At 46.2% G+C, this 15,548-nt stretch overlaps 1 protein-coding gene and 1 pseudogene across 4 annotated transcripts in view; one reads left to right on the top strand and one right to left on the bottom strand.

Annotated features, from left to right (window-relative positions):
• Positions 1-4,283, bottom strand: part of RASA2 (RAS p21 protein activator 2) — a 127,159-nt gene extending 122,876 nt beyond the window's left edge. For 3 of the 4 annotated variants that reach the window (XR_015154139.1, XM_086373351.1, XM_086373433.1), the window contains exon 1: positions 3,719-3,886. Coding sequence is in view for 3 of the 4 variants with exons in the window: in XM_086373351.1 (XP_086229477.1) it covers positions 3,719-3,851 (133 nt within the window). In the remaining variant the exon portion in view is untranslated. Of the gene's footprint in view, positions 1-3,718; positions 3,887-4,063 lie in introns of those variants that run through there. The other variant, XM_086373693.1, reaches the window with a different exon arrangement.
• Positions 4,284-8,137: 3,854 nt separating this feature from the next.
• Positions 8,138-9,000, top strand: LOC147379214 (translationally-controlled tumor protein-like; annotated as a pseudogene).
• The last annotated feature ends 6,548 nt before the right edge of the window (positions 9,001-15,548 follow it).

Here is a 15,548-nt window from a genome sequence, read left to right as displayed (position 1 = left end):
ACCAAGCATCTAAACTCAAGCACTTAACCATCCTACTCTGTCAAACAGTCCTAGGTCATTCTTCATCTGAAGATACCAGGGAGAACATGTAAGTTCTGGGACATATCACGGTCCCACAGATCTCAAACTGTACAAAACATCTCAATATTCACACAAATTCTCATTGGCTCCCTTATCAATCTGGTCTCCCCTGAGCAGGTAAATCCATGCATAAGGTGGTGTGGGCTCTTTGAGTAACATTTTTACAACATGATTTAACTGGATGAGAGCAAACTTCACAAAAAGCACTAACCAAAAAGGAAGACATCACACAATAAGAGCGTGAAGACTTGAGAGTATAAAGGAGAAAGCCCTAATCCCTATCTTTTACTTATGTATGCTGTTTTTAGAGGGCTGGGGCCAAAGTGCTTCTAGAAGTCTAACATACCAGTCACTCACTGCACAGAGTTCAGATGAAAGGATGGAGTCTGGAGAAGCCTTAACTTTCCTGTATCAAAGGTTCATACGACAACTCTAGGACATCCAACAACCAAACCTGCTCCCTGATTATTAATATTTGGAGCTTCCATGGTTTCCTACTGCACTAATATGACCTCAGGGAACTGGGGATCAGCATATAAGCTCAAACACTATAGCAACCCTGGATTTGCAAATGTAAGTTGACTGTTGGAGAGTGACCACAAAATGTCATTTCACCTTGAGGAGTATATGGGAAATGCATGTGAAAATTATATGGGATGTGGGAAAATTAATAAATACTGGAATGAAATGTCTAAAGATCCATGGAATTTTGCAGGCAAGAATAATGGAGTAGGTTACCATGCCCTCCTCCAGGGGATCTTCCTGACCCAGAGATGGAACCAGCATCTCCTGAATTGCAGGAGCAATTCACGGGAATTGCTGAGCCACTGGGGAAGCCCCCTAAATATATACATACATGTGTGTGTATGTGTGTGTGTGTGTGTGTATACATAAACCCATTCCTCCTCACTTTATGCTGGCACAATTTGGAGTTGAAGGGTCCAAGTCCACGAAAAAGGACATTTCCTTTCAGGCTCACTTTCAGACCTATGAATCTCTAGTTCCCCAAGTCAGAGACTCTCAATCAGCACTTTGCAATCTGCCACCACATCTCCAAGCCAGTGGCTCCAAGGTCTCTTAGCATTGTGAAGAGGAGAGCTGACAAGCTTACCCCCATCCCCAAGCTGCTTAATATCTGCACTGTCAGAACCACTATCATCCCATTTCTGTGACTTTAGCACCTGCTAATAATGACTCTTCCAGCCCCCCAGCCCCCAACCTGCAAAACCCACATGTCAGTTTCAGGGAAACAGAAAACTGCATCTCTTCACAGGTTCTGAAGGTCAACCGACCAGCTAAAAGGAGGGCAAAGAAAACAGAGAGGGAAATAGAGAGAACCTTCATAAATAAATGTCCTAATACCTTTTTTCTACGCAACAGACATTCCATGACGTGAGCTATAGGCTGAGCAATTCAAAAAGCAAGAAACTGACTTGAAATAACAGATGTAATACTTTAACTATGGCTAAAGAGGTAACTGCATTCTGGGCAATAAGATGTTCAATCTCCAAGTCTGGGGGAGTGGAGCTGCTCTCTCCCATAGAAACAAAGTTGTGTTTTTTTATTTGTAGGCTAGAGTTTCACTCACAATGTTATCATTTACAGTGCTACCTTTGCCATGGAGGAGGTGAGAATGTGGTGCCGGGCAGCTAACTCCTGGAAAACGGCCCAACTCTCAACTCCAAGACATGTGTATATGTAGTTCCACGGTATAACATGCAGCTATATAAATCAGCAAGGCTCCAATAGATGCTGCCTAACATCGAGTGCCACTAAAATATAAAGCAGTGAAAATCTGAAAAACTAGATCAAGAGAGGTGCTCTACCCATTCATTTATGCTGCTGCTGCTAAGTGGCTTCAGTCGTGTCCAACTCTGTGCGACCCCATAGACAGCAGCCCACCAGGCTCCTCCGTCCCTGGGATTCTCCAGGCAAGAACGCTGGAGTGGGTTGCCATTTCCTTCTCCAATGCAGGAAAATGAAAAGTCAAAGTGAAGTCCCTCAGTCGTGTCTGACTCTTAGCGACCCCATGGACTGCAGCCTACCAGGCTCCTCTGTCCATGGGATTTTCCAGGCAGGAGTACTGGAGTGGGTCGTCATTGCCTTCTCCGACCCATTCATTTATAGTTTTCCCAAATATTAGATTTATTAAGTATTAAGCATAATACTTAATTTGAATACTGAAAACATTTTATATCCTAGAAGGTTATGTTGGTAACTCAGATACTGACAAGATCTTCTTCTTTGCTGTCATTTTTTTCAGGTTTTGAGAACTGTACTCTCTTAAGAACCCCAGGATTACTTGTGGAAATAAAAAGGTGAGAGAATTTAAGATGTCTGCTTCTGAGGTTTAATAAAATCCTAAATTCTTGAAAGGGGGAGCAACTTGAAAAAAATAAAGTGGGGAAATTTAAGCTCAATTAATAGTATCACTATTAGGAAAGAGGAAAATTTTACACCCTGTGCAAGAAAGAGCATTGTTAACCATATTAAAGCAATTTGATTTTCTTCAAGGCAAAAAATACTCATGACTAAGGGCTATTTAAATGAAATATGAAGCATGTTTCCAATCTGAGGATACAGAATCAAGGAAGCAAAGCTAATTATCGACCAAAGCAAAAATATGCTGTATTTGATATAAATTACAAATAGCCCCCCCCCCAAAAGCGTTTCTTCTGAATAAACTACTATGAAAAAAAAACTGGAAATCGAAAGCCAAAGGGTCATTTAAAAAAATAAATAAAGTCCAAATGACTGAACTCAAATAGTCTGTCTATTACTCGGGGCCTCTAAGTAAAAATGTGAAGGCAAGTAGGTTGGCTTACTCACAAACAATTAAATGCATGAGAAAGAAAGGAATTAAGTGGGTTAAGTGAGGGCTGGATGACTGTGTTTTGAGACCTGCTCACAGGAAGCCACTACATCCTGCCTCAAGAACCTGTCAGTCACGCTGTCTCTCGATTCAAGTCCCCGCCGCAGCGAGGTGGGGCGAGTACAGGTGTCCGGCCCCTGCCCCTCCCGGCGCTCTCACTCTCGAGCGCCCGTGCGGCCGCTGGAGTCCCGGGGCGTATCTCTTCCTCCAGCTCTGGGCGCCTTCTCCAACCTCGAGAACCCAGAAAAACAGGCAGCCCCCTCCCCTCGGGCCAGCCCCACTTCCACGCCCTCCTCCTCCGGCCGCGCCCCCCGGTAATTACCGCCCGGCTCCCACCACGGTGCCGCTCCCGACGCCCTCAGCCGCCTGGAGGCCTGCGTCGGAGGACAGCCGGAAGCTCCTCACGCCCCCGGCCCGCGCCCCCGGCCGCACCCCGGGCCGGGGCGTCCCCTCGTCCAGGCCGCGCCCCAAAGCCAAGCCCCTCGCGCGGGCGCTGCCCCAGCACTGCCTCCCCCCCCCCCATCCCCGTCCCCGGCAAATTCCCCGGACAGGGGCAGCCTCAGTCCACGCCGCCCCGTCTGAGCGACGCCTCCCCCAACACACCCCCACTTCCAGCCTCTTGTGCCGGCCCTCCTCCCGGCCACCGGCCAGGCCCCTCTCGGCCCCGCGGTCCCGGCGCCGCCACCCCCGCGCGCCCGCCGCCCCCCTCAGCCCCGCGGCCGCCGTCGCAGCCGGGTGGGTTCCCTCACCCCGGCCCCCGCTTACAGATCTTGCCCCGCAGGCTCTGCAGCACTCGGACCTCACGACTGTCCTCGCCTCCGGCCTCTGGCTCTGCCGTCGCAGTCGGAGCCGGCGCCTCGGAAAAACCCGCAGGAGCATCAGGCGCCGCCGCCGCCATGGTGCCGCCCGGCCTGTGCCGCAGCTCCGCCGCCTGCGTAGCCCGGCGAGGCGGAGCCCAGCCCGCGGCCTCCGCGAGGGCGAGCCGCGCGCCTTGCTCCGCCCCGGGACCTCGGCCTGGCTAGCCCCGCCCCGCCCCGCCCCCGCCCCACCCGCGGCCCCACAGTCACCGCCCCCGCTCCACCGAACCGGGACAGCCCGGCGCGAACCCACCTCGTGCGTTTCCTCGGCTTAGCCTTGTAAAAGCCAACACTCTAGCCAAGTGTGGCTCCAAGTCGTGGCTGTGAGCAGCCTTAAAACCCCACTGAGAAAACCCCAGCCCTCCCGAGATTCTCCAAACCCTTCTGGGAATTGGTTTCCGCAACCCCCCCTCCCCGCCCCTCAGCGGATTTATACATCTAACGCTCAAGGGAAATCCCTGCGGAAAGAACATAGAATGGAATTTGACAGTTGCCACTGGACCTCAAAGCTACGTTTTTCAAAAGGAGCCGAGGTGCCTTAGAGACTCCCCCACTTCCCCAGTGATAGCCACATGCCCTCACCCTGAAGCTGGACCACACAGAGAGAAATTCTTACTTTCAAGTAAGAACACTGTTTACTCTGCGAAAGCTGGCTCAAAAAAAGGTCCATACTCCCAATCACAACCTGAGCGCAGCGCCTGAGACCCTCCCAAAGAGGAATTTTGAAGAGCCTCTACCACCACTTGTATTTTGAAAACAAAGAGCAAAGAAGGGTTTCATTCCCCACACCCCAGCCCAGAAGTGATCTGTTGGAAAAGTTGATTGACACTAGGAAGCTCGTAAATCTTTGACTAGTTGTTAGCTTTTTTTCAAGGGAAATTTTTGCAGTGAGTAAACTGCATGAATAATAGCCTGGTATGTGAGGAGGAAGATGATTTCCTAGTCTTGAGGTTAACTGCACTGTCCTAAGAAGGAAGAAACTGTGACTTAACAGGGCAGGGTAGGGTTGTTTTCTAGGGCAACAATAGCAATCAGTCAGGCTGCCAACAAATATTTTTTGAGGGTCAGACTTTAACAATAGATACCTTCAGAGACTGCACAGTGTCAAGGTGAAGACAGCCCCAGCCCTCCAGCTGGTCAGTCTGGGAGGAGACGCAGAAAAGGACAGAGGCACTGGGAGAAAAGAATTAAGATGATTAAACTGGGGAGTCAGGGAAGGCTGTCCTGGGAAATGGGCCTAGGGATGAACTGAAGATGGAGAGAGGTAGAAAGGTGCCAAGGAGCAGAAGCCGCCTGTGCAAAGGCTGGACAGCCAGAGACAATGGCCTTGGTGTGCATCTGTGGCCTAGGACTGACACTTTACATTCTGCGTGGGTTGCCAGTGGCCTCTATGTGATTTTTACACATGTTGGAGAAAATGAACCTGCCTCCCCTTGTATGAATGTTTTGCTGTCATCTCAAAAACAATAAACCCTCAACTTAATTCCTTATCTTCATTTGCAGATCTGAGTTCACAGCCGTGTTGTGTTATCTGAACTGGAAACTTAGACTCTTTTTTTGAATCCCTTATCCCCTTACAGTTTTCAGTTGCCACATACTTCTGACTCTGCTGAAATCTCTTCTCTCTCTTCCTTCCTTTCCATTCCCTGTCATTGTCCTTATTAAAACCATCGTGTCCTCATTTGAGTAGTGTCAATGTGTTACAGTGTTTGTGTGTGTTTTCAAAAAGAAGGAGCTTATGAGACAAACTTGGGTTGGAGACTAATTCTATCACTTTTACACGTGTGACGTTTGGAAAGTTATGCAACCTTTCTGAACCTGTTTTTTAACAGTAAAATGGAAATTTCTGTCCTTATTCTTCCTTCTTCAAAGGGTGATTCTCGGGATTAAATCATTATTGAGAATGTATGTGTGAAGCATCTAATGGAGTATTGGGCACAAAGTAGGGTTAACTCAGTAAACTTTTAGAATAGATCTCCCATCCTCCTCCCTCCTACACACCACTTAATCTTTTTAAAACAAAAATTGGAGTTTGTCGCTTGTCTGCTCAAAAAAGCATTTCAATGGCTTCATTCATCCCTTCAGCCTGCAGCAAGCTACACTACAGGTCATAAAGAGTACTAGAAATGAAGAGTAAAGTTCAGATTCCTGGAGCGAGTCTTCAGGGTTGGTCCTGGACCAGGCCTACCTGACGCTGCATCCCTCACCACCCTGAGCCACTTTTCCAACCAGCCTGACTCTTTTAGTACGGTTCTTCCTCCTCCCTGACCAAATGCTGCCCCATCCATCTCTTTTTTTCTCTCAGAAAGAGGTTCTCTTGGACAGAGGTTCTGATTTGTACCTGTTTGTGGCATTGATCGTTTTCCACCTGGTGTTTTGTTACCTGTGTACTTGTTTATCTCTTCTTCTAGGTTCATTTTTTTTTTAACTCTCCCAATAAATATCTTTTGAATGAATGATTTGAATCATATTAGCTCAGTTATTCCTCCACTCTGCAGACTTGAAATGTTCCTGTTTGGGAAATTCTTGATTTGTATTTATTATTCCTTTTCATACCTGTCCAAATAGTTAAGATAAGAATGGGACACCTTAATAACAACCTGTAATTTTACATTGAAGGCTAGTTTTTCAAGGTTTCTTCCTTTCTTTAAAATATTGTCTGTACAGATTCTCTTAATTTTCTGTCTTTCCACCAGTTTAACCTCAAGTGCATAGCTCTATCACTAAACTGTTTGAAAACAATTTTACATAAAGTGTAAAAGTACCCTCTTTCCCTCCCAGGCAGACATCCTGTTGCAGATTTCAGAATTATCATACTATTTCACTAAAACTCAAAAACTCCATTTTTTTCTCCATCTGAAAGTATTCCTAAATTACTCTATTTCTGAATAAACATTTAAGGACATTACTATTCTTTTGCTAGTACTGGTCTGCTTTGCAGAGATTTTTAGCAAAGTCAGTGTTTCCTTAATGTAAAATATTTGGGAAATAAGGTTCTGTCAAGATTTACTCACTATGACAAGAAGCCTGTTGTATCCCCCTCCCTTAATGGCCCTTGCATTGTGTTTTAAATTCAACTACAGTTCCTCTCATTTCTTCATGATGTTTAGTAACTGGAACAATATTGCATCATACACAAACTTGCCCTTCACTTCCTTCCTCAAATTATTAATGAATGTGTTTAAAGGCCCTCACTCCTATCTCTACCCCCTCCATTCACTACTCTGCCCTTTCCTATTTCTTCACAAGTTTTTAACCCATTCAGTCATTTCGCCATAAGTTGGCTGGCATCATGGTGGCTAAAGTAGGGGAACTCATTAAGAATATGCCCTGCAGCTAGGAACTAATCCCTAAATAGAGGAGTGTTTTGAGTCAGCACCCACCAACCCATAACAGCAATATAAGGGCTACCTCCTGGCCCTGAGTTATTTATTTGCATTCTTTCTGGTGAGTCATGGGGAAGAGAAATGTGCTTGTTTTTAATATTGAAATGTAGATCATTTCCATAGGGCTGTACACTCATTAGGCAGAATTAGTGGAGAGGCAAATTCCTTTGGTCATTGATGACTTGCTTTCCTATTCATCTCACTTGTATCTCAAGTATTATGCACTCGGTTACACTGTACAACTTGCCTCTAAATGCAACTGGCCTTTTTCTTTTTGATAAGTTACAGTGGTGAAAGGTGAAGCAATACCTTTAACATTCAGAATATTTTGCAGAATATTCAAAACGTTCTTTTAACAGTTTACCTCAAGATCAAACAGGGCCATGACAGGGATGTGTTAAAAAACACATGCCAATTTTTATCCCAAAGCCTCTAGCTCCTCCATTAAAAATATTCTCGTGTTTGCCCAGCTTCCAGAACAGGACCTTGAAGGCCAGAATGCTGGAGCATGGCACAGTCTATGCCCTTAAGCCTGCCTGACTTCAGTCACTTCTTAGCCTCCTTCCTTTTAAACTGTGATGGTATATCCACTCCGCCTCCACTGCGGACAGTGACTTTTCTTGTCATTTTATTTTTTACAAAGTCTTTACTGAATTTTTTACATTATCTTCTTTTTTTTTTTAATGTTTTGGGTTTTGTGGCCAGGAGGCATGTGGGATCTTAACTTCCCAACAAGGATTGAACCTGAGTCCCCAGCATTGGAAGGCCAAGTCTTAAACACGGGACTGCCAGGGAAGTCCCTTCCTGTCATTTTAGACTGATACAATAATGGGTCTGAAAAGAAAACTGGAAAGTTGAACAATCATGCACTTGTCTCATCTCCTACTCTGTACTCAAGAAATTTCTGTGTTTGTCTGGGTATATTTGTCCATTCACCCTGAACACTGGAAGCATGCTCTATCCAGTTGGCAAGACCCAGAGCAGGGCCCAGCTGATTTTCATGCTCTGAAGACATAGCTAAGGTCTTCTGAGGCCAAGAACTGTGTCACTTGCCTGCTTGGTACACATTTGAGTTTGTACCTCCAGTGGTCATCAAAGAAGGATAGGACTTTTCCGCCCACTCCGCTGCTGTCCCCCATCTCACTCCAGTGTTTCTCGGGCGGCACTGCACTAGCTCTGAGCTCTGTGCTCATACTAAGCTAACACCACCAATGCGTCCCTCCAGTTGCTACCATGACAATCTACCGGGACCTTATCAGCCACGATGAGATGTTTTCCAGACATCTGTGTCTGGAGGAGTGGGGAGGATGGTCAGGAGGACAGAGGGTAACATTGATGACTGGCTCATTGGTGGAAATGCCTCCCCTGAAGGCCCAGAGGGCAAAGGAACCGAAAGTACAGTAAGTAATCATTGGTGTCGATGATTGTCATGAACCGTCCCTTCTAGGAAACCAGCTTCACAAAAGAAGCCTACAAGAAGGCCATCAAAGATTACATGAAGTCAGTCAAAGGGAAATTTGAAGAACAGAGACCAAAAGGAGTAAAACCTTTTACGACAAGGACTGCAGAACAAATCAAGCACATTCTTGCTGATTTCAAACACTATTAGCTCTTTATCGGTGAAAATGATCCAGATGGCAGGGTTGCTCTGATGGACTACCCTGAGGATGATGTGACCCCATAGATGATTTTCTTTAAAGATGGCTTAGAAATGGAAAACATTAACAAATTTGACAATGACTTTGGATCTCTCACCATGATCATAACTGACTGCTGCTTTTCATCCAGCAACACCAGGACTTAGACAAAGGAGACTGATGTCATCTTAAGCTCTTCATTTGTTTTGAAAGTTGATTTGTTTGGAGTGGAGGCATTGTTTTTGAGGGAAAAAAAAATCATAACATGTAGGTTGTTTAAAAATAAAATGCATTTAAACTCAAAAAAAAAAAAAGGTTGGGGCTGGAGACCCACCAGGCTCTACTCATGGCAGGTTAAAGATCGATGTGTCACCCACTGGCTCATCCCTCCCCAGGGCTGTGGGAGAATAATGCAGTGGGGCTTCAGTACATGATACCCTTGAGTTCTTCCAAACCCTGAGAAAGGAGACTTGGGTAGCAGTAGAAAGGAGCTGTGGAGAAGAGCCTGGCAACCCACTCCAGTATTCTTGCCTGGAGAATCCCCATGGACAGAGGAGCCTGGTGTGCTAGAGTCCACGGGATCACAAAGAGTCGGGCATGACTGAAGCGACTGAGCATACACGCACTGAAAGGTGCTGGCTACAGAACTGGCCCAAAGCTTCCTCCGGCAGCAAAGCTCAGTGGTGGAGAGATTCAATAACAAAGGAACTCTTCTGAAAAATATATCTATTTTCCAGCAAAACACAGGAACTAATAGTGCCCTGTATTGAGCCAGTCTCTTCATATGAACCCACACAGGTTGATATGATTGTTGCTTATTATTGCTTTTGTAGTTGTAGTTATTCTGCATCTCTGAGCACAGGATGGTTTTTAAAAAGTCCCGCAGGTCAGACAGCTAGTAAATAGGATACCTGGGGCAGGAACTGATGCAGCTCTGACCACAGTGCACGTTCCCAGTCACACCACTCCAGGGTCATCCGAGGAAGATACATCTCCCACTGGGCAGTTTTCTAAGTGGTGAAAGTTTGGGAGACCCTGGTTCTGAAAGGCAGTCAGTCACTCCTGATGGTGAGAGTAACTTCTGAGCAGCTTCCATGGTGTTTTGGAGGTGAAAAAGCTGTTTGGGCATTTAATTCCAAAGCAGCAACACCAGCTCCAGAAAAGAACCCTTAGGAGAATCTTATCTGAACAAAAAAGGGAACAGGAGACAAAAATGACTCCAGAAAGAAAGGATCTGACTGGAGGAGTGCGTGCATGCTAAGTTGCTTTAGTCGTGTCCAGCTCTGTGTGACCCTATGGACCAAAGCCCAACAGGCTCCCCTGTCCATGGGATTCTCCAGGCAAGAATACTGGAGTGGGTTGCCATGCACTCTTCCAGGGGATCTTCCCAACCCAGGGAAAGAACCTGCGTCTCTTATATCTCTTGCATCGGCAGGCAAGTTCTTTACCACTAGCACCACTTGGGAAGCCCAGATGGAGGAATCAGATCAGATCAGATCAGATCAGCCGCTCAGTTGTGTCCGACCCTCTGGGACCCCATGAATCGCAGCATGCCAGGCCTCCCTGTCCATCACCAACTCCCGGAGTTCACTGAGACGGAGGAATAGGAGCTAGCAATTCCTGCCTGCACTGGCCATTTTATTGCATAAGCTGAATCCTGTGTGTACAAAACAATTTTATTTCTGATTCCAAGTGCTTTTCTCCCTGCTCTGGGTCTCCTGTTTCAGCCCGGGGTGAAGTGTCATACAGGTTCTGCTGCTTGTCTAGTCACTTTTAGTGACCCAAACTGTCTCACGACAGTAATTTAAGTGTCTAGTTCAAACTAATAATCCAAACTTCTCACTTCAGTATCAAGCCTTCTTCTCTGCCCTGATTTAGACCTGCCCCAGGCTGAATGTGAAGAGTGGACTCACTGGAAAAGATCCCGATGATGGGAAAGAGTGAAGGCAAAAGGAGAAGGGGGCAACAGAGGATGAGTTGATTAGGTAACATCACAGACTCAGTGGACATGAATTTGAGCAAACTCTGGGAGATGGTGGAGGACAAAAGAGCCTGTTGTGCTACAGTCTACAGAGTGGCAAAGAGTTGGCTTAGTGACTGAATGACAACAGGCTGGAAGGTTGTCGAGAGGAGGGAGGATGAGTTTGACTTCTTGCCTTTTCCTGAGCTCCTTCTACACTCAGTGTGGTTGCTGACTCCTTAGGGATAGGCGGGGTCCAGGGGAAGGGGGATGGAGAATGACACGGTCTTAGATGACCTGTCCTGGCATGATGTGGCTCTGTGGCTCTCTGAGCCTGATGATGTTCAAAGCAGCCTCTTTCTTTCGTGGACCACTTAGGTGACTTTCTTGGAGATTCTGTTCTGAATCTCAATTCTGGCCATGTCTCTTCCAGCCAACAGCTGACAACTCCAAACATTTGGCCCCTAGATTTCCTCAGCACCCCTCTCTGCTAGGTCAATCCCTCTGGCACCCCCCACTTTGGATGAATCCCTTAAGAGATGTCTCTGGTCAATCCCTCCTGGGAATCGTGTGCCCTCTCAGTAGACAGAAGCTCCCTCCCACTGCACCTCATCCCAGTTTCCTCCTTCTCCCTCACTCTGAAACCTTAGGGCAGTAGCCTCAGCCTCTTGCCTTTAGATTTCTCAGATCTGTCATATTGCATCCCCCAGGTGCAATGAGGCATCACTTGGAGGTCACTTTCACTTGTCTTAATAAGAAATGCCCTCCTTATCTTTGCCCCCTAGAAGGGCGTGGAGAAATGCCATAGGCCAGATACAACTCTTTTGGGTATACTGTTCTAGCCTCTTGCTGTTATAGGCCAGAATGTGGAGACAGCCAAAGCCTGCCCACAGAATGGGTCTCCCAGACTCTTGTGGATCCTGCACAGATCTGACCTCTCATATAAGGATGTGAGGAGGCACCCATAGTACTGTCCTGTCACACCAAGAAAGTGAGACAAGAGAGACTGATCAAGCCACTCATCACCCCCAGACTCCAAAAGAAAGTGATGGGCCTTTACAGAGACTGGCTGGGGAAGGTTTCCTAGTTCTTGGGAGGGAATGATCCAGAGACTCTCTCTGACTTCTTATGAGGAGGATAGTCTGAAAGGATGGGACATAGGGATGATGAGCTTGATGAGGCTGGAACTCTGAGACTGACCCAGGAGGACAGCAGGTGAAGGATGCTCCCTCCAAGAGGCTGTAGGTCCAGGGGACTCTCAGCCCAAGGGCACATGGAGTCTCAGAATCTGAATGACTAGCTGTTCCTGGGGAAAGCAGAGTGAAGGCCTGAGAATGTGTATCTTCCAGGGAGACTGCAAAGGGGCATGGGGGAGGAAGGACAGATGACGTGAACCCAGGAGGTGAGTTTGCTAAGGGCTCACTCTCTAGGAATGGAGGATGCTTACTTAATAAAAAATGCACAAAACTCTGATAACTGCAAGCACCTACATCTAATTTGTTGAGTCACAAAACGTATTCTTTTAAAACACTTTGTCTTTAGATATCATTTTAGGCTCATAGATGAAAGTGAGGGTGAAAGTTATTCAATCATGTCCGATTCTTTGTGACCGTATAGACTGTGGCCCACCAGGCTCCTCTGTCCATGGAATTCTCCAGGCAAGAATACTGGAGCGGGTAGTCATTCCCTTCTCCAGGGGATCTTCCCGACCCAGGGATTGAACCTATGTCTCCTGCCTGCCTCTCCTTCATTGGCAACAGGATTCTTGACCACTTGAGCCACCTGGGCATACATCCAAATGTGAATACAGTTAATATTAATACAGGCCAGTCATTTAAAAATATTTGCTTTATGGCTTTGCCATTCTCTCTGAATCTCTCTCTCCTCACCTCTCTTCTATCCCTCCCTCCCTTTTCCCATCTCTTGCAACCATTTTGGGGTATGTGTAGTGCCTCTACCCCTAAATATTTGCATGTATATACCCTAAAACACAAGGCTTCTCTTATATGAGTTAGTGCAATGATCAAAGTCAGGAAATTAACAATACTATATATATATATATAAATTTATTGGAGAAGGAAATGGCAACCCACTCCAGTATTCTTGCTTGGAGAATTCCAAGGACATAGGAGCCTGGTGGGCAACACCATCTGTGGGGTCGCAAAGAGTCAGACACAACAAAGTGACTAACGCATTCAAATTTCACCAACTGTCCCAACGATGATCTTTATTGAAAAAGAAAATCCTGGATCACAAGTTGCATTCAACTGTTACATGTCTTTAATCTGGGAAGGTTCTTTGATTTTACCTAGTCTTTCACAACCTTGACATTTTTTATTAATACAGGCCAGTCAGTTACTTTACAGACTATTCCCCCAGTTTGTGTTATGCGTTTTTGGCAGGAACACTACATAAGCAATGCTGAGTTCTTCTCTGTACATCTTTTTGGGGAGCTCCTGGTGACTACCCATTTCACTACTGGTGACATTACCTTTTTGATCACCTGGTTAAGGTGGTGTCTGCCAGCTTTGTCCTCTGTGAGACATTCTGTTTCCATGTCATAAATAAGTACCTTGTGGGTTGATACTTGAGATTTAATAGAAGTGAATTTCTTTTTCTCCCCACACGTGTTCCTCCTTACATATTCTGCTTGGATGAATTACATCTTCACTTGGCCAACTGCCCAAGCTAGAAACTAGACAGTCATCACTTTCTTCTTCCTTGTCTTTTGTATTCAGTAACCAGATTCTGTAGATGCTGCCCCTTTAACTCCTTTCAAATTGGTCTTCTCTGTTTCTACTGCAGCTGCTTAGCTCAGCTTCTCATCATCTTCCACTTCAGTTACTGAGATACCCCTAAGTAGGCTCTTTACTTCCTATCCCTCTCCCATCCTACCTGCTTTACCACCAGAGCTGTCTTTCAAAAATGCCAATTTGCATTTTCCTACCTAAAAATCTTTAATGAAGTAGTTGCAATCTGGAGGTTTTCAGGCATTGATGGGAACGATGTGACACATGTACTGCACCTCTGTACCATAACAAAATGCCACAGACTGGGTGGCTTAAATAGCACAAATTTATTTTCTCACAGTTCTGGAGGCCAGAAGTTCAAGATCAAGATTGTGGTCAACTCTATTTCTGTCAAGAGCACTCTTCCTGGCTTTCAGATGGTGCCTTCTTGCTCTGTCTTCACACAGCCTTTCTTTGATGCTTACACATGGAGAAAGAGAATGAGCTTTCTGGTGTCCCTTCTTGTTCAGTCACTCAGTCATAGCCGACTCTCTGTGACCCCATGAATCGCAGCACGCCAGGCCTCCCTGTCTATCACCAACTCCCGGAGTTCACTCAAACTCACGTCCATCGAGTCGGTGATGCCATCCAGCCATCTCATCCTCTGTCGTCCCCTTCTCCTCCTGCCCCCAATCCCTCCCAGCATCAGAGTCTTTTCCAATGAGTCAACTCTTCGCCAAAGTACTGGAGTTTCAGCTTTAACATCATTCCTTCCAAAGAACACCCAGGGCTGATCTCCTTTAGAATGGACTGGTTGGATCTCCTTGCAGTCCAAGGGACTCTCAAGAGTCTTCTCCAACACCACAGTTCAAAAGCATCAATTCTTTGGTGCTCAGCTTTCTTCACAGTCCAACTCTCACATCCATACATGACCACTGGAAAAACCATAGCCTTGACTAGATGGAGCTTTGTTGGCAAAGTAATGTCTCTGCTTTTCAATATGCTCTCTAGGTGGGTCGTTAACTTTCCTTCCAAGGAGTAAGCATCTTTTAATTTCATGGCTACAGTCACCATCTGCAGTGATTTTGGAGCCCCCAAAAATAAAGTCAGCCACTGTTTCCACTGTTTCCCCATCTATTTCCCATGAAGTCACAAATTCTATTGGATCAGGGCCCCTCTCTTATGACCTCATTTGACCTTAATTACTTCCTTAAAGGCCCCATCTCCAAACACAGCCACACTCCATCATATATATGTTAGGGCTTCAGTATGAATTTCAGGGAGACACAGACATTCCGGCCACATGTGCATGTGTGTGCTCAATTGTGTCTGACTCTTTGCAACCCTGTGGACTGTAGCCCACTGGGCTCCTCTGTCCATGGGATTTTCCAAGCAAAAATATTGGAGTGGGTTGCCATTTCCTGCTCTAGGGGATCTTCCTGACCCACGGATGGAATCTGCATCTCTTGCGTCTCCTGAATTGGCAGGCAGATTCTTTACCACTCTGCCAACTGGGAAATTCTCAGTCCATAATAAGCTCCCATATTTCCCTTTTTCATACCCATGGCATACTCAGTTAGAGCACTCTTTTCTGTAGAATTTGGTGTTTGGGTTTTTTTGTTTTGTTTTGTTTAGTTGGTTGAGGGTTATTTTGGCTGCCCTGTGGGACCTGCGGGATTGTAATTCCCCAACCAGGGGTCAAACCTGTGCTCCCTGAGGTAGAAGTGTGGAGTCTTAACCACTGGACCACCAGGGAAGTCCCTCTTTCCTACTGAATTTGAATGAGTCTCAGAACATTGTGTCCTACCTTCTCAAGGTCAAAGTCTCCTTTCAAACTGGGATGCAGTTTCCCCCAGGGAGCTTTAGCCATGTGTGTTAGTCATTTAGTCTTGTCCGACTAAGGAAAATCCTGAAAGAGATGGGAATACCAGACCACCTGACCTGCCTCTTGAGAAACCTGTATGCAGGTCAGGAAGCAACAGTTAGAACTGGACATGGAACAACAGACTGGTTCCAAATAGGAAAA

Source organism: Bos grunniens, chromosome 1 (assembly GCF_055505025.1).
Source record: "Bos grunniens cultivar Pamir isolate PY7600 chromosome 1, Bosgru_T2T1.0, whole genome shotgun sequence".
NCBI classification, from domain to species: Eukaryota; Metazoa; Chordata; class Mammalia; order Artiodactyla; family Bovidae; genus Bos; species Bos grunniens.
Note: the sequence above shows the minus strand (reverse complement) of the source record. Positions and strands in the feature narration are given on the sequence as shown.